The 22,591-nt window shown below is 37.1% G+C and overlaps 2 protein-coding genes across 3 annotated transcripts; both read left to right on the top strand.

The window, feature by feature from the left end:
* Positions 1–495: 495 nt before the first annotated feature.
* On the top strand, positions 496–4,997 carry LOC137938738 (mitogen-activated protein kinase kinase 6). The gene is made up of 8 exons (XM_068783760.1): positions 496–637; positions 787–871; positions 1,907–2,041; positions 3,294–3,518; positions 3,622–3,804; positions 3,958–4,181; positions 4,624–4,669; positions 4,755–4,997. The coding sequence occupies exons 1-8, from the start codon at positions 558–560 to the stop codon at positions 4,845–4,847; spliced, it is 1,071 nt and encodes a 356-aa protein (XP_068639861.1). The 5' UTR covers positions 496–557; the 3' UTR covers positions 4,848–4,997.
* Positions 4,998–5,957: 960 nt separating this feature from the next.
* LOC137938678 (calcium-dependent protein kinase 18-like) lies at positions 5,958–20,665 on the top strand. 2 transcript variants are annotated; one of them, XM_068783668.1, is made up of 14 exons: positions 5,958–6,486; positions 6,630–6,764; positions 7,131–7,609; positions 14,753–14,883; positions 15,325–15,366; positions 16,066–16,177; positions 16,262–16,340; positions 16,443–16,612; positions 17,015–17,141; positions 17,357–17,472; positions 17,576–17,683; positions 19,262–19,324; positions 19,718–19,891; positions 20,012–20,665. In XM_068783668.1, the coding sequence occupies exons 3-14, from the start codon at positions 7,604–7,606 to the stop codon at positions 20,174–20,176; spliced, it is 1,293 nt and encodes a 430-aa protein (XP_068639769.1). In that variant the 5' UTR covers positions 5,958–6,486; positions 6,630–6,764; positions 7,131–7,603; the 3' UTR covers positions 20,177–20,665. The 2 variants fall into 2 exon arrangements, with proteins under 2 accessions (XP_068639769.1, XP_068639768.1); XM_068783667.1 differs by lacking the exons at positions 5,958–6,486; positions 6,630–6,764; positions 7,131–7,609 and adding an exon at positions 12,459–13,036.
* The last annotated feature ends 1,926 nt before the right edge of the window (positions 20,666–22,591 follow it).

The raw sequence follows: 22,591 nt of genomic DNA, 5'->3' as shown, positions 1-22,591 counted from the left end.
TAAAAGTAATTCGATAAAATTTTATTTGAGTGATTGATAAATTGGTAAATAAAAAATAGCATTTTTTAATATTGATAATAGTGTGTATCAATATACTATATTTTTATATATTGAAATAACTTATTATGTTCCGTTAATATATAGTTTAGGGTTTAGGGTTTAGGGCAGAGAGTGTGTAATCAACGTTAAGAGAATGAGAATTCGGTTTCATAGGAATATGTTTTAGATTACGTTCATGGGAAGGATTCGGGTTCTTCAAAAATCTACCGCGAACCGGACCGGCACATATTAAGATTAAAGGCCAGAGGAATAAACCATAAAATAAATGGTATTATCGTACTTTTACGAAGAAAATTGCAATAATCATTTGCCGGACTTCGTCATTTGAATCGTATTCAGCGGTCAAGAGCACCCAGTCGTCGTTTTTGCCGACAAAAGCAATCTCTCGCTTTTATTCATTTTTATCTCGTCCCCCCCCCCCCCCCCTCCCTCCTTGCTCTCTCTCCCCCCACCGAGCCCTAAAATAGTGTAAACCTGGGAAGAACCCTAACCCGATCATGAAGAGCAAGAAGCCAATGTCACTGAAGGAACTCAAGCTCTCAGTACCTGCTCAAGAAACGCCGATAACAAATTTCTTGTAATGTTATTTCTTTGATTATATCACCTCGTTTTTCAACTTATTTATGGATTGAATTAATGGGATTTTATGTTTCTCACTTCTGTAGTTTGATGACCCATTGCTTGAAATTGTACCTAATGTTTCCGACTTGTTTAACTATGTGGCAGGACGGCCAGTGGCACATTCCAGGACGGCGATCTCCTTCTGAATCAGAGGGGGCTAAGACTTATTTCCGAAGTAAATGATGGCCGTGTGAGTGTTCTCTTATTATTCTTCCTTCCTCTGTTTTCCTTCTTTGACCTTCTGGCCAGGTAATTGTGTTTCTCCTGCTATCGTAGTGTTACTAAACACGGGGGAAAGATGGCAGATGGTTCAATTGATTGGATCGCCGTCTGTTTTACTTCCTGACTTGGTTACAAGGTTTAAACTACAAAAAGCCTCTATATGTAGGCGGAAGATGGGAACTGTGTCATGATTATTTTGTGAAGCGACGAATCAAATGACATTAATAGTTAATGATGAATAGTAGGTTAATGCTTCTAGCCTACAGGATGAGTCTAAGCTAGTAAATGCATTTCCCATTGACGTAACGTAGGTAACGGAAGCTAAAACATCTTTAGTACGGAAGTACGAAACTAAATGGTACAGCGCCTGTAGTCTTTAAAACCAAATACAATTATCTTGTTCATGATATGCTAATGTCTTCCAAGCACAAGATATAATTATGGCTTATACTAGTTGTTTTAGGTGGCTAATATCCGGCTGCTTGAGGAAATTACTTGTAAGTTGTAATCCATCCTCCTGGTGTGAAGGTTCTTGCTCGGAGCACTGTGGTTGTCCTATTAGGTCTTTGTTTGTAACCCAATTTGGCTATGAGACGGAGAGAAGAAAGTAACGCTGGATCTAAACTTTACAATTTTTTTGTTTGGTGATGCCTCTGTACTTTGTAAATCTCGACCTTAATATAACACAAGTTGTGTATTCCCCATTCTTACTGCTGGTGTAAGTTCTATATTGTACTTGTGTTATGGAATCCACAACTTTTTTTTTATACTACCTGTTGAATAGATTCCTGTAAGATCGTTCTATTGTATGTGCATGGTAATAGGACACTTGTTTAAGTTCTTCTATTTTCTCTCTCAGACCTTGAGAGAATTTAAGCTTTCCATTATGTAGTATGTTTATTCGTGGACAGCTTAAATTCATACTGGACTTGTTTCATTTCACAATTGTATGTTAGCTGACGATTCTTTAAATATACTTTGTTGACAAATGCCCTATCTGCAGTCTTCTGATTCAAAAGAAGTTGATTTGCAATTCTCCTTGGAGGACCTTGAGACCGTCAAAGTTATTGGAAAGGGAAGTGGTGGTGTTGTCCAGCTTGTTCGTCATAAATGGGTGGGCACGTTATTTGCATTGAAGGTATAATGCAAGAGAGACTTAGTAAAACCTTTCTTTGCTTATGGCACATCATTATTTGTATTGATGTTATAATGCAAGAGATGCTTCGTAAAACCTTTGTTTATTTATTTTCTCAAAGTTACATTTTCTTGCATTTTTTTTTTGCAAAGCAAGTTACACAAATAGTTATTACCACATCCTTTCATCTTCTCTTTGTTTGTCCCATTTCTTCTTGTTTTTCTTCTGGAAGAAACGGCCCAAGTTGCTAAAAGTGGGCCATATGCATTGACAGCACCATTGCAAAGTTATCAATTCAGACAGAGATAAGGATCACCTATGGTGACTTTTGTTATTTGCCTTAGGCAGTGGGTTTTCTGTGTTCTCCTTATGTCTCATTGTGTTGTTTGTGCCCTGTTAACTCATTCTTTTGTTTGGTTCAAAGGCAACATAGGTCCTGTTGCAGCAAGATCTACTATTGCCTATGCAAGTTCTCTGAGGATCTGAAGTTTAGTGGTAGGAGAAGTTAGACCATTCACAAGGGCATAAAAGCTTATCATTGTCGTTGTGACCAACTTAGGTTATGTCTTTGACTTGTTCATTAAAATTTAGCTTCTCTTCTGGAATTGATTCCTTGTGTAAGATAAGGACCTGTAGGGCCCACAGAATACCTAAGTCTTGATTTCTCCAAAGTCAAGTCAACTTAGAGAATCATTAGCTGGAAGCCAGCTTCCCCTCACTCTTTCCTTTTTGCTCTTAATTTCTCTTTCTCTTCAGTTTTGTGACTGGAATTTAGGACATTTGGCTCAGTGATTGGCTTCCTGTTGTTGACATTCAATATGGAAAAGTTGTTGAATTTTTTCTCTTAGTGACGAGTTTGTGTTGCTTGGATGTAGTATGTAAACTAAATGCTGTGATTTTATTGTCAAAGGTTTGATTTATGGGGACATAAGTCAACTAAGTGAAATAGTGAAGCCTTGTTGTTTGGTATCTGAAGATTGACATTATGGGGTGACATGGGTCCTATTTAGCTAAATTCTGTTTGCAAATGTTTCTCATGATTCCTTTCGGTTTATGGTGACCCGCCCTCATTTCCTTTTTCTCTTCATATCTTAAAGAACAAAGCCGTTTTAATGTTTCTCTTTCTTGAAGGTGTGTCATGGGAATTTATAAGTTTGATATCCTTGTTGAAAATAATCCAAGGAAAAAGACAAACTTTTACTATGATGCACTGGCTGGTGGCAGGTTAAGCCAATTACAGTTATTTATTCTGCAGGTTATCCAGATGAATATCCAGGAAACCATCCGTAAACAAATAGTCCAAGAGGTGAAAATAAATCAGTCATCACAGTGCCCGCATGTGGTTGTTTGTTATCACTCTTTCTACCATAATGGGGTTATTTCTCTGGTCCTGGAATACATGGATCGTGGGTCCCTTGCAGATGTTGTCAGACAAGTTAAAACAATACTTGAACCCTATCTTGCAGTTGTTTGTAAGCAGGTCATTGTCTCCTTCAAGTATCACATTGTCTGCCTTCTGTATAGAAGTCGCAACTACTGCAGTTACCTATTTCCTTATGATATTTTTTTTAACAATATTTCAGGTTTTGAAGGGTCTGGTGTACTTGCACAATGAAAGACATGTGATTCATAGAGACATAAAGCCATCCAACCTGTTGGTGAATCATGAAGGGAAAGTGAAAATAACTGACTTTGGAGTCAGTGCTGTCCTGGCTAGCTCTATGGGTCAGCGAGATACTTTTGTTGGAACTTACAACTACATGTCGGTATGTTAAGCAGTTAATATTCAGTCCTCAAACATACCTTTAGAACTGAAGCAGAACATGTAGTTGTCTTACAGTTAAAGCAGCTTAGGAAAATTCGAGCACATTATAAATGGAGCCTAGAAAGTCTTAACTGAATTTTATTTCTTGTGACAGCCAGAACGAATTAGTGGAAAGACTTATGATTATAGTAGTGATATCTGGAGTTTGGGCCTGGTCATACTTGAATGTGCAATAGGCCGTTTCCCTTACATACCTTCTGAAAAAGAAGAAGGGTGGCTAAGTTTTTATGAGCTTCTGGAAGCTATTGTGGACCAACCACCACCTTCTGCTCCTGCAGATCAATTCTCGCCAGAGTTCTGCTCATTCATATCAGCATGGTAGGTTTACTTGTTTTATGTAGCCTGCGAATGTTATCTTTTACTCATTTTACTTTTGACATTCTTTTATATTTGACAAACACCATATGTAATTTTGGTCGGTTGTGTATACTTCCTTTTCCTATCCTGCTTCGCCTCCATGGAAATGATATGTAATGTTGTATTTGTGGGTAATCTTCCTTTGCCTTGTCTTATGGCCCATATTTATTTAGTTCTACTATGTACCTCATTTGGCCTTCCATCAATAGTTTAGTAAGCAAATCCATCCTGAGCTCATGAATTCTGTAGCTAGTGAAGTATTGGATCATTTTTCTCTGTTGACAATGGATGATGATTTTAGTCTTGCACTATGTTATGTTTGGTAAGTTGTTGCAACTTTTGGCATTTGTTGTCCTTTACTAACCGTAAGATTCTTCTCCTTTTTGACTTGATTGTCTTGCAGCATACAAAAGGACCCACAAGATAGAATGTCTTCTTTGGATCTTCTGGTAGTTTTTTCCCCTTTTATTCCTGTGCATTATTCTTCTTTTGGAGATTGTAAGATTAAGCGAGTCTATTTGTTTTCTTTTGCAGAATCATCCTTTCATTAAAAAATTTGAGAACAAAGACATTGATCTTGCAATTCTATTCGGCAGCCTAGACCCTCCTGTAAATTTTCCAAGATAATTTTATCCTGTAGTAATTGTTCCAGTGTATAAATTGGTATCATATACAACATGTGGTTGAAAGGCGTGGTTTATCCTACCCCAGCCACAGGTATGTGGTTGTGCTTGTGTCATTCACACCAAGAGAGAGCATAAGTAGCTTTTCACTTTTCATTCGGCGTATAAAACCGGGTTCATGGGTACTGAAACCATGTGGGGGCATGTTGGGGCTCCAGAAGGTCCATATCTAGATGGAATTGAAACTAGTTACTTTTTAACCTCAAGGTCTGTTAGCTTCTCAAATAGGAAATGATTTACTGCAGTCACCAATTTTTAGAGTGCTTGTTATATTCTGAAGCACTGCCAATTTTGAGAGTGTCATAATATGTCTATATAGAAAACTACAGTAAGTTTGTTTTGCTTTTTAAATGAAATATAACTCTCTCTGTTTCTCATATGATGAGTTATTCCACAGAGCATATTGTTTTAGAACTTCACATTGCCAATATTCATAATTTGAAACCCTATGTATCATCAATTTATTTCTGTGTTTCTTTGATGCCATTCAAAATGGACTTTCTATGTAGTAATAGTTTGTACTCTGATGGGTATCAAATAGTAAACTGAATTGAATGTTGGACATGCAATTAGAAAATTCTATATTGAACTATTCCATCTCATCAAGATTTCTCCATGTAAGTGTGAAAATGGGTCCAAAGGCATTCTCTAAAATGACTAGTTAAGTTAGATACTTTATGTGAGACTGTTTTTTATCAGTAATATTAAAACAGAGTAATATAAAGTCAATATATACTCCTACATTGAACAACATATTAGATCCAAGGGCTCATAATAATGTAGATCCTGTTCGAATCTGATCAAGTGGATTATGATAGTTTGGGTTTGATCACTAGTAGTAGTGTGACGGATCAGATGTGGATCCGGATATAAATGCGAGGGTTTAGGCATGGAGGCCTGCCACAGCTTCTCCCATTTCCTATCCCTATACTTGTGCCATCTGGGCTCTGTGGCAAAAATGAACCTGGCCCCGGTGAGCATCTGAAGCGAGGAAGATTTACTGGGTTAACCTTCTGGTTCGGTGCACGTGTGAGGTAAAAGACTAGGAAAAACTCTAGTAGATGTTCGATTAATAGCTCTGAACTCAAAACTCCAGGATTTTGGTTAATGGCCTGAAGCACCTCAAGTTCTCTCCTCTCCGCGGAGCCCCGCCCTGTCGCTCTGTGCCGTTCTTTGTCCCAGAAACTGTCTCTCCAGGCGGAGGTGGTTTCAGTGAAGGAAGAAAGAGGAGAAAACGACGACGGATACTTGGACGACGAGACGGTTCTATCTCTCATGAAGGGGAAAAAGAAAACTCAGAAAGGTCCCTGGGTTTGCCGCAAAACGATTGAAGTAAAGAGCGATGATGACGAGGACTTCAAAGAGGAAGAAAAAGCCTCTTGGTAGGAAAGTTTGAAAAAGAAAGGGAAGGATTAAGTGAAAAAGGAAGAGCGCAGTGACGAGGAAGATGAGGATGATGAAGGAGATAGGAAGCCTCTGAGTGCAAAAGCTTCCTAGGGAGGGGTGTCTAAGAGTAAACGACAAGCACCTATAAAGGAGGAATACGAGGATGACGAAGAAGAGGGAATGAAAAGGATGAAAAGGTTTTTTATCCCTTCTCTTACTTTACATTTTCTGTTTAACTGTTTATCTAGGTTTATTGTTGTGGAGGGTTGGATTTTGTTTTGTATGCGGATCACGTTGTTGAAAGAGGGTTTTATGATGATTGTTGGGGTTTTGTGTGAAGGAGAAGAAAAAGGCAGGTAAGAGATTGAAGGAAGAGGAGAAAGCTGGAACGAAAAAGGATGGAAAAAACAGTAAAAACAAGAAGAAAAGGAAGGTTTATGCTGTACCGGAGCAGAAGCTCAACCCGCCGGAGGAAGTATGAAGTACACTTTATGTACAGTTTTTTAAATTTTACCAGTGGACTTTCTGCAGCATGATGGTAGGTCTTTTTCTTGCCGGGGTCTTTTTTGTTTTTGTTTTATAGAGAGACCCATTGAGGATTTCCTATGAAATATTATACAAGCAGTTGCCCAGCAGTAACATGGCTGCAACTTGGTGAGAGATTTTGACCTTTTATTATTTTTTTTGTTTCAACTTGTTTTCTCCCTTGCAATGTTTCGTTTCTGGAACTTACTTCCAAACAAGGATGATAGAGCATGGGTGTACGAAGGATCCCTGTTACCCAATTTGCTTTAAAACCTCTAACTCAGCGAACCTTGATTTGATTCACAACCTTGCGTAGGTTTTTGAATAGCTCCAGAAGAGTTCGCTGATTCAGAAAAATGAGTTCCAGTTAATCCCCATTGCCTTCAGTCATCTAATTACCAACCGCTTGCATGGGAGTACAGAATCACTGTGGTTACAAATTATAGCCCAAATTAAGCAAGAATGTTATGAGGAAAAAATGGAAGACTTGTGTCTGCATCAGTTTGTTTGTTGGGCTGTGCATCTGGACGCTTGTGAACCGGCAATGTACCAGGTGGAACTGATCATATGCAGATGAACATATTCACGCATTGGAATTAACACCATGCAATTTTGTTGATCGTCTCTCTTAAACTTCTAAATGGGCTAATGTGAGCTTCTGCACAGCTGTATGGACAATGTTCTACACTGCTCTTTTCGATTAACCTCCTGGGCCTTCTCAACATTGTGAACTGGACTTCTCTACTTGTTTGGCTGGTCCTTTGCTGATCCTGCTCAACAGCTGGCTCTATGCCTGTATGTATTTGCTCCAAATTTCATGCTACGATTGCCTTTTCTGTTGTAATTTTTACTTGTCTTAGTTAACATTGATACCAGTATCAGTGTCTTACAATTTTATGTTTTAAAGTAGATTCTGTTGATGAGCATTAAAAAAAACCCAGTTATGTGTTATTTCACTGTCTGCATTCGTCTGGACATTCTGGATGATCACACTTTTAAAGTCCATGTGAGTTTTAAATCTATGAAGTTTTTAGTTTAAAAGTTCTATGCTTCTTATAGATTTTTAAAGTCATTTGTTAGTAAGATTAAACTCAATCCAAGAATTCCAAAAATCTTATGTTAGTGGAAAATTTCTAAAAAAAATATTCTTTTCTAACTAACATTGATTTAGAATCTTCTGTTAGAGTTGGAAATGTAAAGAGTTTGTTCACGGTTGTGTTGTAACTAAAAATCGAAAAAGTATACATCCTCAAAACTGCAACTCGTCTCCAACAAACTTCAAATGTAATAACCAAAAGAAAACTAAGAAAAGGAAAAGGGTCTCCCCTAGGCCCTCCCATTGTGTGGGGGGTGGGGGACACCCTCATCCCTATTCCGGACCTCTTTCTAGGTGGGGAGGGCATAACATTGCTGTAGGGAATATTTCCTCCCAATAAGGGGAGAAACGGGGGACAAAAAAAAAGAAAAGAAAAGAAAGTTAGAAGAGAAAAGAAAGGGAGAATGGATTATTATTTTATTTTTGATTAAAATGAGAAGGGTTGAAGGTATACCCTGTATAAAACGGAGGAGGATTTTCTGGAGAGTGAATTATCTATAAACACTTTAGTCAAGAATGGGATGTCAGAGGAAGGGAGAGGTTTTTGGTATGCTTTATAGAAAATCGGGATGTTAGATGTTTGAAGGCAGTAGTCTTGATTTCTTTCTTCTTTTCTCTGGGACATTTGTTGAATTTTAAGACAACTTGTCGGGTAGAATCTGCCTCAAGTCTGCCAACTTTAAGAGTCCAGACAAAAAAATCCTATCTACCCAGTCCTGTGTTTTTTCTCTGCTCTAGTACACCTTTTTTTTGTTTTCTTTTCTGTGGACTGTTTAAGGGAGCCTTTATGGTTTTTGGGTGGCTGTGTTTTCTAATATTATTTATTGGGAGGAAATAGTGTTTTCTTATAGTGTCAAAAGGAGCTTGATGTTTCAATACTGTCTAAAACTGGATTCTCCTTTTAAGGCCTTATGCTGTATTTTTTTTTTTTTTTTGAAAAGGAAGGCCTTATGCTGTAGATGTTGATGAAAGTGTTGGAGGGGTAAAGTTCTTTTGTCAATAATTTTCTAAAGTAGTGGAGTCAATAGAAAGGAGCTTACATCTGTTTATTAACCCTTTTATGCTCTGTCATGGCTTTAAAAATGGAAAATGGAGAGCCTTGGTAGACACTATTTAGTTACTAATGGCAAATGCACATCTTCTGGTAAAAATATTTGTTGTTTGATGCATTTTATGATGATACAGATATATAGCCTGCATTAATGGAAGAGGTTTGGAGTTTGCTGGCTTCAATGTTATTTGCCCAATTGGCATAATCATAGAAACATGATGAATCAAGTCAAGATAACAAAACAAGGAGATTACTGTTTGTATACTCTAATCTTATTGATATGTCAATTGCCTCTCCATCTTTTGTAAGAATGAAACACTTTTTGGTGGTTAGGAATCTTACATTATACCTGTTGCTTCATGAATGCTGATTAAATTGGCAATATTCAATCAGAAAGTGTCTAAATTTTAGCTATTATAATAAGTCGCTGATTTCTTGCTAAAAAAAGGTGCCATAACAATACGAGATAGTCGATCTTCTGGAATCTGATAGAAATGATTTAACTACATTCATCTTTAATGTGAGTTAAGTCTTTTTTTTTTAATATATTATTGGAAACAAGAAGCAGATTTACCCATGTCAATGAGCTGGTAGGTACGCAAAGGAAGTTTGTTTTGGAGGAATGAGTATGCAGTTAGTTTAACATGGAGATTGAATGTGTATCAATTTGGAGAATTTGAGTAGTTTGACGGAAATGGAGATTGCCTTTTCCTGGACATGTTTTTTTAAGGATTTTACACTGATAATCTAAAGCTTAGGAAACACAGTAATTTCATGATTGGGATAGTTTGGATAGAAAGTTTATTTTTCTAGTACTTAGATTTATCTCCATTGAAAGAAGGGGATTGTGTGTGCAACTCTGAAATAAGTCATGGTATGCTGAGCTTGAAGTAGTTGTGTGTGAACCTAGGTTTTTTGAGGCGTCATGTCAAAATTCCCTGAATGCCAGCCTCAGTTTATTTTATAAATAGAGAGTTATTTTGACAAAAATAAAGTTTATATAGGTAATTTTATTTTCACTGAACTACAGGTAATTTTATTTTACTACCTCAAACTTCCTTTCCATAACTTCCTCCAATTGTCCAAATTTTTTTTTATCTCTTTAATCTCTTTTTATGTTGGGGGGTAATATGGTAAGAGTTTTTTTTTTTTTTTTTGGGCTGAACCGTACCTAGCTCTGAAGGGTGGATGGAGAAACCTTCCCTGTGTGGACCTGGCTCGGTCAGGGTGGTTTCCCTGCCCATGTTCCTATCCTATTTCCTAATTATTAGAGATAAGGGCAAGACCAGACTCCAGGCATCTCTAATCATGATAATGAGTGGACTAACCATGAGAAAGTAGTTTCATTGGCTTTGTGTGGCATTGTAATTGAGGAAAAAGTAGATAGAATAAACTGGAGGAGGAGATTTGTTATGAAAATCAGTGATGGAATCAATATAACAGCAAATTAGCAGACACCATCAATTTTACAATTTCATTAGTCAGGAATTACGAATTTGAGTTCACTTGACTGACTGTTTCCGTTGTCATGGCTTCCTTTTCTTATAATCAAGTATGATTTTTATCCGGACTTCTGTGAGGGGTAAGTGATAAGTAGTGTTTTTATAGATTGGCTCTCTGGATGCAGAAGTAAAGTGCTCTCCACTTGGAGCCTTTAGAGCTTGACTGGAAGTAGGTAGAAATATCTTGTGTGTGAAGACCTCTTTGTAGTTGATTAATGAGCAAATAAGTCTCAGTTCACGCAGTCATTTAAGTCCACACGTTTGCTTGTGAGCTTTGTTTTATGTAAAATCAGGGGACAACTTGGGATCTTTTCTTTCTTCCTAGTCCCTTCAAGGCCACTTGATGGTGTTCGGAAACGTCTCTGAAACTAAAGCGATGGTGAACTGACAGCCACTTGGACCCTAGTATTTATTTTGGTGGGGTATTCAAGCAACTGCTCTTCCCGTTCGTCCCCCAGTTTCCATTCTTGTTGAATTTCTGCTTTGGATTTTCTGAGAATGAATAAGGTTTTGAGATTCACTGTGTGAACTGAAGATACACTAAGTAGGTGTTCACATTCACCTACTTAAAAGCCTTTCTTTATGAACTCTGAAATTGCACATTTTGCATGATCTTCTTTGGATGAGAGGATGAGACCCAGAGAGGAAAGCTACAACAAGTTCTGGAGTAGAAACTGAGAAAGGGCCCGCAGAGGATCAGCGTGCCGGGTCGGTAACCGTCAAGAAGGCATCAAGGTCTTCTCCCTCAAAGACGGTCGTGATAAAGTTTTCAAAGAAGAGAGGCCGGGCGGTGTTACCAGTTCAGACGACGATTTCTCAGCAATCCCGAGAGATGAAATATTAAAAAAAAAAAAAAAAAAACTCCCTCTTCCAGTTAATACCCAGCACTATACAACCTGTCTCTCTTCTCAAGATCCATTAGCAAGGTTCCGCGTTTTGGATTGAGCAGGTCAAAGGTTCTGGTTCTGCCCCATGAACTGATCATTTCTTTAATGGAATTTGGTGGTCTGGAGAGATTCTTCTGGTTAAGATTATGATCATGGGGGAAGATTAGGAAGATGCCCAGAAACTTGAATCGTATTGCAGGTTTTTTTTTTTTTTCTTTAGTCCCAAATGTGAAGAATGTCGCATTCAGAGCAGAGAATATGCGTAGGCCAGGACATTATTGTTTACTTGCAGCTGCCATAAATTTATATTTAAAAAAGTCCGGAAAGACTGTTGTAAGGTCAAGTCTTCTCCTTCCCCTGGATCTCTGATCATTTGTGTCACAAGCAGCAATCTTATGAAAAAAAAACACGAGAGAAATTTGAAACTTACAGCAGTTACGAGTGGTGGGTCTGGCCTTTTAACACTAGATCCTGCCACGTGACGTAATTGCTGGGCCCCATCTGATCGCCGCGGTGGGGCCCAGTGCCCGTGGAATCAAGAGCTACTTAGTTTAAAACCGGCGCATTGTAGAGAACGGAGAAGAACTCGATTCTAACGTGCGCAGTGTAAAGGCTGAGAAGCTCCGACCTGGTCAACCTTTCCCGGTGGGAGCTCGAGGGACACGCCAAATCCCAAATCCCAACAAACTTCAAAAATAGATAAAATTAAGATCGTCCTGCTGATCACAGCCGTTGAATACACTGCGCGGTGGGGATTTTATAGCTATAACCAGCCTGGAATTGAGGTGGCCCGTAGATCGTAAGTGGATCCACTATTGGTTAGCGGAGGGGTATTTTAGGAAGAGAAAAAAATAATGTGGAATGATAACTGATTAGCAGGGGTGTTGAATATGTATTATAGTATGTTTATGGGAGTTTTATTACTGGGAAAAGACGAAAAGGGTAGAATGTCTAAAAAAGTTGACTTGTTGCAACCATTAAACAGACAGAGAGAACTGATTAGGATTAAGGGAAGGGACAGAGATTAGGGAGAAAAATATAGGAAAAATGGTAATTAATTATAATTTCGGAGTTTTCTCTCTTGAGTTGTGGTTTGATTGAGGTGAAAGAGGCAGAGGGGAGGAGAGAGAAAGAGAGCGGAGTGCCAGCCCCAGCCCAGCCACCTCTCTCTGTTTCTCCCTCGTTCAAAAAAGTCACTTCTTTGACCACTCTTTCTTCCTCCTCGCTGCCCCGGCATTTCCTCTCTTCTTCCTCCGAACAACCGCTTAAAAACTTTCTCTCGCATTTCGTTTCTTTACATGGTGTGCTCATCTTGGAATCGGAATCTCACCTTCCCCAATCATGGGTGCTTGTCTTTCCACCCCCAAGGTCAGCGGTTCTTCCAGCAATAATAGGGAGGCCAAATCTTGCGCAACTGCGGTCGCGGGCCAGCAGAAGAAGAAGAGTGATGAGGGGAACAAGGATCAGAGCAAGGAAGTGCAGCAGCACAAGGGGAAGAACCCCACCAAGCGGACTGGGGGCGTCATGCCTTGCGGCAAGAGGACGGATTTTGGGTATGCGAAAGATTTTGATAAAAAATATAGTCTCGGGAAATTGTTGGGGCACGGCCAGTTTGGGTATACCTTTGTGGCAACCGACAGAGCCACTGGTGAGCGTGTTGCGGTGAAGAGGATCGAGAAGAATAAGGTGATTCATTGTCCGAATTTTGTGGATTCTATGGCTTTTTGTCTGCAGTGGGCCTGTGATTCGGTTGCTTTAAGTGATCTTTTTTGGGATTAAATTTCTTTTTCTTCATTTTTCTTAACCGATAACGATTTGGACAATCTGTTCGATTGTTCCTTCGAGGAAACAAAAAGAAATAGGAGAAAATTCTATTCGGTTTCTAGTTTCCTCTCTTTGTTATCTTTCTGTTATGCAATTTGGCTTGTGATTCGTGGTCAACTCTGCATTGACGGACTGTTCATCTCCCATTCCTTTATTCTTCTTCACTTTCTTTAAACATTACTTCCATCTGAACTACAAACCACTTAGTTTCTCCATTTTTTTTCCATGATTGCGTGGTTCTTTTTTGTTTCGTTTTCCTCGCATCTGTTACTGTTTCTTCGTGTTCCATCTTTGATGTTTTCGGTGGTCATGATTATTTTAGTGCTGTTTGTAAAATTTTTAATTGTTCCTTCATCGGGATGTCTTTGAGCTTTTCTTTGTCTATCCTTGCAAGTGTATTTTTGTTCTCTGTAAGGGTGTAGTCTTCTTCCTTTTCGTGGATTTTCTCTCATTATTCGTCTTAATTTAGCTAGCTGTTTTTGATTTACCCGTTGATTATGAGAACCGAGTAGATTGTGCTTCTTGAGAGCTAATTTAAATGTTTTAAATATAATGACAATATCGAAGCTCGGAATCTGTTGTTATTTAGGTTGCTGGATGTTAAGTTGTAAACTTTTTTTCTTGTTTTCCGTTCGGCATTGTTCTGTGATTTTTCAAGTTGTCACCATTTAAGTCTGCAATTGTGCTGTTCAGATTCATGATTACTGATGCTGTAGACGTAGATATCTTTGTTGTTTGTATGGAGTGAGGATGTTTTAGATTGTGATGTAGTAGGTCTGTCATGTAAATACTAAACATAATTGGTTGACATTCCTCAGCAATATTATGTTTAGAAAAAGCCTGTCATCTAGTTCATTTTTTGCTTAGTATAAACAAAAACTAAAGCTTGTCATCTAGTTCATTTTTGCTTAGTATAAACAAAAACCTATCTTTCTATTCAATTTTTAAGCATACCATCAGTCTCGCAAAGCTTAATGCTTTAACCACCAGTACTAGAGGACATCATGGACCCGTCTTAACAGTAATGAAATAAACCATTGGTTTAAGGCCTATGAAGCCTTTTTGCAAAATATTGGCCTGGAATTCACATGTAGAAGGCCAACATCTTACTCCCAAACTGGTTTTGCTTATACACATTGTTCAGGTGATAAAACTAAACGTCCTGTTGGTTGTCCTCAACGGTTTGCCTTTTTTCTCACATTGCTGACTACTTTAGACTTGCAAGCAGTGCCCATCCTAAAAAGTCACTGGCCACACAAACTGTTTCACTTGAAAACATTGTCTATTGAACAAAACATCCTTTATTGAAGCTTCTTATTTCACATAAATTATGGTTTTCTACATGAAAAAATTGGATGAGGCTGAAGTGGAATTGAGACAAATATGTTCTTATAGAATAGTAGAGAGAAATATATCTACTTTACTTGATGAATATGGTAATTTGGGTTATTTTCATCTTGTTTAAGTGATGTTGATACATACGAGTGCCTTAATTTCTGTTCTTGTAAACTTTGGCATAAGTCTTCTTATTTTTCCTTGTTCTTGGGGATAATTGTTGTTGATATCTCATAATGGCAGATGATCCTTCCCATTGCTGTTGAGGATGTTAAGCGAGAAGTCAAGATACTTCAAGCCCTGACAGGCCACGAAAATGTAGTTCAATTCTATGATGCTTTTGAAGACGATTCTTATGTATATATAGTTATGGAGTAAGTTCTATCTTTTGAGGCTTCTATAACTCCAAATATCTTATTCTCTTGTAATTTTATAATCATTTAGGAATTGGGATTCTATATAATGAAAATTGGGTTATTTATAGATTAATTTATTTAAACTACTAACTATGGTATCAGATCTTATTTAAAAAAAGAAAAAAAACTATGGTATCAGATCAATTATTATGACTGGAAGATGCCTGATTGTTCCTTTCATAGTTGCACTCTTCCATAGGCTTTATTTGTCTAACAGGGTCAAATAATCTCACAAAGCAAATCAAATGCTTTTGTTATCCAAAAAATATATTTTGATTAGAAATGTTAACACATTATATCATGGTCATCAATAAATAATATCAATACTTGTTTTGGTCCTCATCTTTTGCCAAAGTTGTCTTACTCTTGGTGCTAATTGGTATTTTCTTTCTTTATCAGGTTATGTGAAGGTGGTGAGCTATTGGACCGTATACTTTCCAAGTAAGATTGCTCAAATTTTCTTCATGTTCTTGTCATTCCTTTGATTTTCATCCTCAACTGTGATATGAAAAGTTTCACTTCATTGAAGAGATGAAACGAAAAAAATTAAATTGTAACTGGATGATGTTTAGAGGGTGGCTGTGATAGGTTCTTTGTATGTCAAGTGTAACACTGGACAATTTCTTTGACCAAGACAAAATTTTTTTTTTGAAAATTGAAAACATCTTCAACCTTTTAGTTGTGTATGAAATTATCTCTTGAAGGAAGAGCTTGTTAACTTGCCTTAGGCTTGAACTACATGGACGTGTATGGAACAAATTTTCATCTATTACACAGAAAGCTTTGATAATTGTTACCTATTGTTGAAACATAACAACTTAACTGTGGAATGTCAACCATTTATTTTCTATCTGAACTCCACATTAGAAGCTTAGAATCGTCCATTTGATCACATTTTTGCACCATTGCTCATTTACAACCAGAGCCTTAGGTTTGTGAGTTGGAGTTGTCTCGCACAGGACATGTATGCATCTTTCTTAACTTAGTTGTTTTTTCTCAAGACGCTTTGTTTCTGTTGGTGGTCTAGCTTAATCTTTCATATTTATCTGCATATGTAAATTTGTTAATTTCCAAGCTTTGTCCCTGTTTGTTTCTAAAGAAAAAAAGCTTTACCCTTGTTTCTTTTATTTGTATTTTCAGAAAGGATAGTCGTTATACTGAGAAAGATGCAGCAATAGTTGTTCGACAAATGCTGAGAGTTGCGGCTCAGTGTCACTTACATGGTCTTGTGCATCGTGATATGAAACCTGAGGTAAATCTTTTCTATATTCTTATTGGTATAGCTCAAGAAAATGTTAGTTTTTTTAAAATGTTCTTTCGATATTTTGTCTTGTAGAATTTTCTTTTTAAATCGACCAAAGAGGACTCCCCTCTTAAGGCCACAGACTTCGGTCTTTCGGATTTCATTAAACCAGGTTAGTTGGCATATTGGTTTTTTAGTTCTGGATTTTTAAGTCCTTTTTTTTCAATTTTTTGTGCAATGGGATCCTCATACATATATATAATAATTAACACAGGAAGGAAATTCCAAGATATTGTGGGCAGTGCTTACTATGTTGCACCCGAAGTACTCAAACGCAAGTCTGGCCCTGAATCAGATGTTTGGAGTATTGGTGTGATCACATATATTTTACTGTGCGGGAGACGTCCATTTTGGGATAAAACTGAAGATGGAATCTTCAAGGAGGTCTGCACACTGCTGTTTCAATTTTTAAATAAGATGATGTTTCTCTCATAGAAAGCAGAGATACTGTTGTTTACTTATCTTTATGGCAGTATACATGATCAGATTTTGTTACTTTGATGAATCCGGATACCTTATTATAATCTGAGGGTTATTGCTTCTGTTAAGTGGCCTAAAACACTTATTGTCAATTAGCAGTCTTGGAGTGAAACAGTGAATGTAATTGGACTCATATTCATATATTTAAAATAGATGTTTTATCATATATATAGATTTTGAAAAATTCAAGTTTTTTTTTTTTTTTCAATTCAAAAAGATGAAAAGTTGTTTTTTTGTTCATTCAATATCTATAGATATGGTAAAATAGAAATTCTGATGACACGCATTCTTATATTCTGTTTGTAGGTACTGAGAAACAAACCTGATTTCCGTCGTAAGCCATGGCCAAGCATAAGTAATGGTGCTAAAGATTTTGTCAAGAAGTTGCTAGTGAAGGATCCTCGTGCAAGACTGACGGCTGCCCAAGCTCTGTGTATGTAAATTGTTTGTCCTTTTGAGATGTTATTTAACTTGGTTTCTTTTGTTTCCATATTATAGGATAAGTCGGAGGTTTACTATGTTATTATTTCATTAGGAGTTCTGAAGTGCTTTGGCAAAGAAACTTCTTATTGAACTTCTGAATCTTTGCTTTATTTGACTTATTTTTTTCTCTTTTCCTTTATAATCTGATTAGATGTATCTTTGCAGCACATCCATGGGTGAGAGAAGGGGGGAATGCATCAGAAATTCCTTTGGACATATCAGTTCTTTCTAACATGCGCCAGTTTGTGAAATACAGCCGGTTGAAGCAGTTTGCACTAAGGGTAAAAGTTCAGCCTTATTTGTTACCAATATTGTTGAAATTACCAAGTGGTATTTCTAGTACCTTGGTGGGAATTAATTGGAGCTTTGTCTTGTTCAATAAAGGCTTTGGCAAGTACACTAAATGATGAGGAGCTATCAGATCTTCGTGACCAATTTGATGCAATTGATGTGGACGGAAATGGTGCAATTAGTCTTGAAGAAATGAGATATGTATGTCTTTTAACCAGCTCTTCACACTCATTATGGAACTCTTCGTTCTTTTCTCCAGAGTAAACCAGCCATATGGATATGTATTTTATTCTACCTATTATACTATTTTATTAATCATTGATTCTAATTTTCCATTCCTGAAATTTGTGTCATGACAATTTAGCTCAGAAGGAAATATAGTGGCATCTATTAGTTTTATTCAGGTGTTATTGGTTTGCATGCACCTGCCACAGGGCTGAGCCAATCAAAACATGGGATTGCATATACGTCCTACATTTTCTCTCTTTTTATAACTTGTGAAATACATTATTCTTTTAGTGCTTAGTCCTGTTTATGTTTGTGCTCCTTTCTGTCAAGCAGATGTAGATGTGTAATATACTGTTTGAAAGGTCATTTTCCTAGTTATGTTGTCATTTTCTGCTATAGGAAAAAAAAATGTTTTTCAACAATTGTGGTTTTAATGCATTCAATGAATTGGATGCCATTGTCTACTTTGTGGGTCTTCGTTGTCCCTTTTATTGTTTTTGCTTCTTTGATTTAGATAGTATTATTATTGCTTATTCTGTTTTCAAATTTTTTAGTAGTTGTATGTAATAGTGCTTCCTCGCTGCCCCCCACAACAAAAAAAATGTATTTTTATCCAAGTGGGTGAAATTTAATTGACAAAGATTTGGCATGAGCAGAGTGCTACATATATGCATTTAGCCAAAGTTGCCCCTCAATTGTCCCGCAAATGCATCTGTAGTGCTTTTGATGATAGAGACAGCTTTTGCATGACGTAAGGGCTTGTTAAATTTGTTCTATTTGTTCTATCTAGCACCAAAAAGTCTTCTACTTAATCTTTTCTTTCTGATTCAGCTGCATCTTTACTGATTATTGAACTTCTGCGTGCAATGTATACAAATCATCCCAGAATGGCCTCTGAGGTCCTGTGCTTTCTGTTCTTGAAATCATCTTGGCCTGATAATGCCTATCGTGTTAGTCAACATGATACATCCTTCAAAGCGACAAGTTCTGTTGAATGGTAGAATCTTTGCAACCAGTTGAGCATGAGCTAATCCACACCTTACAAAACTAAATATTATCTTACCTAAACATCTGTGACTAATAGGTAGGCGATCCTGTGCTGAATGTTGATTACTCATCCACTCTAAAGCCAATAACCCTGATTTAAACACTAAAAACTCTTCTATGTGGCTATTGAGCAAAAAGCCAAAAGGTACTAGATCCTGAGCTTTCGTCACATGTATATTTGACTGGCCCTCTCAATAATAGATGAGGAAGGAAAGTTGTGTCAGAAGATTGACTTTTGGATAAACCTTTTCACTTCTCGTAGCATGAATCTTTTACTTTGAATAGAGAAGATACAATATAGGCTTTAGCCATACCATTTGATGAGAGAGTGTGCGGGTAATGCATTGTTTATACTTACATACCTCTTGCAGTCGGATACAGTTGGTTTCTTCTATTTTGCAAATTCCTTCTTCTATTCTGATTCCTTTTCTTTTGTATTTGAATGAATACAGATTGGGTTTGGTTTTCTCTTTCTTTATGACAATTGTGCTTGTTCCTTTTTAGGCTCTTGCAAAAGATCTTCCTTGGAGATTGAAGGAACCACGTGTATTGGAGATTCTCCAAGCGGTGTGTCTCTTTCCTGAACTTAACTATTGTCTTATTTGCTTTCTCATGTTTTTTGTTTCATTTAATTTACTTATAGTAAGTTTGATGATATGGAATAGAAAACCTCAAATAATTTGAACTAGAAAAGAAATAAATCTTGGGTGACATTTCTATTCAATTACTTTTCTTCCCCCTTGTGTTTATGTTTGCAAGAGGGCACGCCATGGTGTTCATTTGTGTAATCAATCTTAAGGAAACATGTCCCCTGGGTCAATAACGTATAACATCATTTCTGTAGGAAGCACCTATGCATACTAGTGCAGAAGGGATGACCTCTTTCAGGTTGACATGGTAGGCTTGCTTTTTTTGATACTAAGGTTCTGATACCAGTTCTTCTCATGTTTCTTAATGCAGATGGACAGCAACACTGATGGGCTTGTGGACTTCACCGAATTTGTTGCAGCAACTTTGCATGTGCATCAGTTGGAGGAGCATGACTCTAACAAATGGCAGCAAGTCTCTCAAGCTGCCTTTGAGAAGTTTGATGTGGATAAAGATGGATACATCACATCCGAGGAACTTAGGATGGTATTTCTTGGACCCAACTGTGTCCCTGTTTTTCTTTTGGGATGCTGTCCTTTTTTATGTATCTTTAGTTGTTCAATTAAACTGATTTTTTGCTGATATGTTGATTTTTTCCTTTCGCAGCATACTGGTCTGAAAGGTTCCATTGATCCACTTCTGGAAGAGGCAGATATTGACAAAGATGGGAAAATTAGCCTGTCTGAATTCCGTAGACTTTTGAGAACGGCAAGCTTGAGCTCAAGGAATGTACCTAGTCCCTCTGGCACACGAAATTCTCGCAAATTGTAGATTGTACAGTGATTATTAGTAGAAAGAGGAAAGAGGAAAGAGGAAGGATCGACAGAAAGGAAAGAACTGAATGGGAAAGAAAGCTCTAGAAGATGTTCTTTGTAATTCGTAAGATGGATTCTGTTTGGTTCTGTTTGCCCAGATTTTGTTGAAGTGATGTTAGGCTGTCATGGAAAAGCCATTTTTGTTTGTCGATGGGAACTTCCCTTGGGCAGTGAGGCCCTCACACATCTGAAAGTACTCAGCATCAAGAACCAAATCATCCAAACCATTGTACATCCTTTACTTTTTTACAGGCGCAAGTGTTCATGTATGGTTTTAGATTTGCTGTGAGAAATGTTCATATTTTGTTTAGGTGCTTTCTGGTTCACGTACTGTATATTGTTTATTGGTGTAATTGTAGCTTACTGAAGCTTCTGTACTGTAACAAAAGAGGGAAGAGAGTTTGATTGTGAAGTTCAATCCAAACCCAAAGACGCTAGCACATTTTATTGTATTGGATAGGTATCTCCACAACGAATAGGAGTCTGAAAGTGCAGGATCAAAAGGTTTTTTAGAAGAAATTCAAGGAAGGAGTGGTATACTCTTTTAAATTGTGACTTCTACGGATTTGCTATTTCATTCGATTCATAGTAATGGTATCATCAACGTATTATCGAATAAAACAACTGAGACTGACATCGAATAAGTCTCAAAAACTCAAAATTACATCTTTGCCACTTCATCTAAACTTTCTACTAAAATGAACAAACTGCTTGTTAGGTCCTTCAAATATAAACCTAGGGGGCATGTTGGGGGTTGAAAAGGTTTATCGAATTTTATGATTAATTTTAAATTTTAAATTTTAAAATTTAAATAAATACAAATAACAACCCTAGCAACCCATAATAAATACACTAATATTTTCAGTGGTTCATAGCCCGACACCGTCTTGAATTACTAATCTACTCCCAAGGGATTTACACTTTGAAGTTAATTTACTATGTTTATCGAATTTTATGATTAATTTTAAATTTTAAATAAATACAAATAACAACCCTAGCAACCCATAATAAATACACTAATATTTTCAGTGGTTCATAGCCCGACACCGTCTTGAATTACTAATCTACTCCTAAGGGATTTACACTTTGAAGTTAATTTACTATGCTGAGAGGGCAAATGACATTTACATAGTAGGCATCAAAGGATCCCAGGAAATATCCCCTTCAGCAAAACAACAAAGGAAAGCTTCTGCCAAATGGCCCAAAAGACGTTTCTGAAGGAGCACACCTGTAAATTGTGTGCACAGAAAGGCAACTGTCTGAATGAACAGTCAGCATGCAACTCCTACTTAACACTTGGTCACTAGTTATCAGGTACAAGCAATTAGAGCTTTAAAAGGGAATTTCAGCAACAATTACAAATCAACTTATCTAAGTTTTGGTGGGTTTGCAACACAACAATGAATACTTGCTTTTCGATTAAGCTCAAAACCTCTTAATTTATGCAGACATTACAATAAGAAAACTTAAAAGAATACACCTAATCCTAGGCGATTCTACTACGATAATTAGCAACTAAATTCAATCTCATGCAAATGATTTATTTCAAAATATGAGCAGAGTGAGATTTAAAAACATCTAAATTAGAGTTTGAAAGGTTGTGGAATTGCCCTTAGTTAGAATCTAATAGGATAGACTCATAGCCAAAACTCCCAAGCAATGCAAAAAAAATTTCAGAATACATTTAGGCCAAATTCAGATCTAAAAATACTAAGTTCACAAAAGGAATTTCAAATTACAGGAAAAAACTAATAATATCTACGATAACTGTTCCCTTTGGTATGGGAAGTTAGTTACGTGGCATTGTTAAACCAGTGATATGAGCCTTTTCAAAGCTCATTTGGATCAATAGCCTTGCGATCTCGGGTTTCCAGCCGATATAACCAACTTGATTTCTTTCAAAATCATATTATCAATGATATTACGTTCCTATTCTCCCATTTATATATGCCCAACACGTCTTCTGCTATCACCTAATAGTACTCGGGTTTTGACCCTATTCCTGTCGGCTTAACACTATGTTGGATAGGTAGATCACAACTCCGTTTTTTTTCTACCTCGGAGCATAACCGACACTATTAAGTTCCTAACATCGACACTATTATGCATATAAAACTATTTAAATAGTAACTCACAATTTAAAATATACATTTTAAAAAAATTACTGTTCATAAATTACTATTCAAACATGATAATACTGTTCATACATACTATTCACAAATATCATTGTTCATATATACTGAAAGAAAATACAAATATAACAGTACAACAATTACTACATTACTCCCTAAGGTTACCGACCGGTCATTGGTCGGTCCCCTATTTACTCAGCCATAGAGGCTTAAGAGGCACATGCCGTGTGGTGGTAAAA

The sequence above is a fragment of the Aristolochia californica genome, unplaced genomic scaffold, assembly GCF_029961685.1.
Source record: "Aristolochia californica isolate CCGP_79_NKW_82.1479 unplaced genomic scaffold, dmAriCali1.0.hap1 SCAF_8, whole genome shotgun sequence".
Taxonomy (NCBI): Eukaryota; Viridiplantae; Streptophyta; class Magnoliopsida; order Piperales; family Aristolochiaceae; genus Aristolochia; species Aristolochia californica.
Note: the sequence above shows the minus strand (reverse complement) of the source record. Positions and strands in the feature narration are given on the sequence as shown.

Excerpts from the sequence above, each read along its gene's own strand:
- LOC137938738 (XM_068783760.1), top strand. The coding sequence starts at position 558 with ATGAAGAGCAAGAAGCCAATGTCACTGAAGGAACTCAAGCTCTCAGTA. Across the intron at positions 3,519-3,621 it reads TTGCAGTTGTTTGTAAGCAG|GTTTTGAAGGGTCTGGTGTA; the intron begins GTCATTGTCTCC and ends ACAATATTTCAG. Across the intron at positions 4,182-4,623 it reads TGCTCATTCATATCAGCATG|CATACAAAAGGACCCACAAG; the intron begins GTAGGTTTACTT and ends ATTGTCTTGCAG.
- LOC137938678 (XM_068783667.1), top strand. The coding sequence starts at position 12,692 with ATGGGTGCTTGTCTTTCCACCCCCAAGGTCAGCGGTTCTTCCAGCAAT. Across the intron at positions 16,341-16,442 it reads TTCGGATTTCATTAAACCAG|GAAGGAAATTCCAAGATATT; the intron begins GTTAGTTGGCAT and ends TAATTAACACAG. Across the intron at positions 19,892-20,011 it reads CATCCGAGGAACTTAGGATG|CATACTGGTCTGAAAGGTTC; the intron begins GTATTTCTTGGA and ends TTCCTTTCGCAG.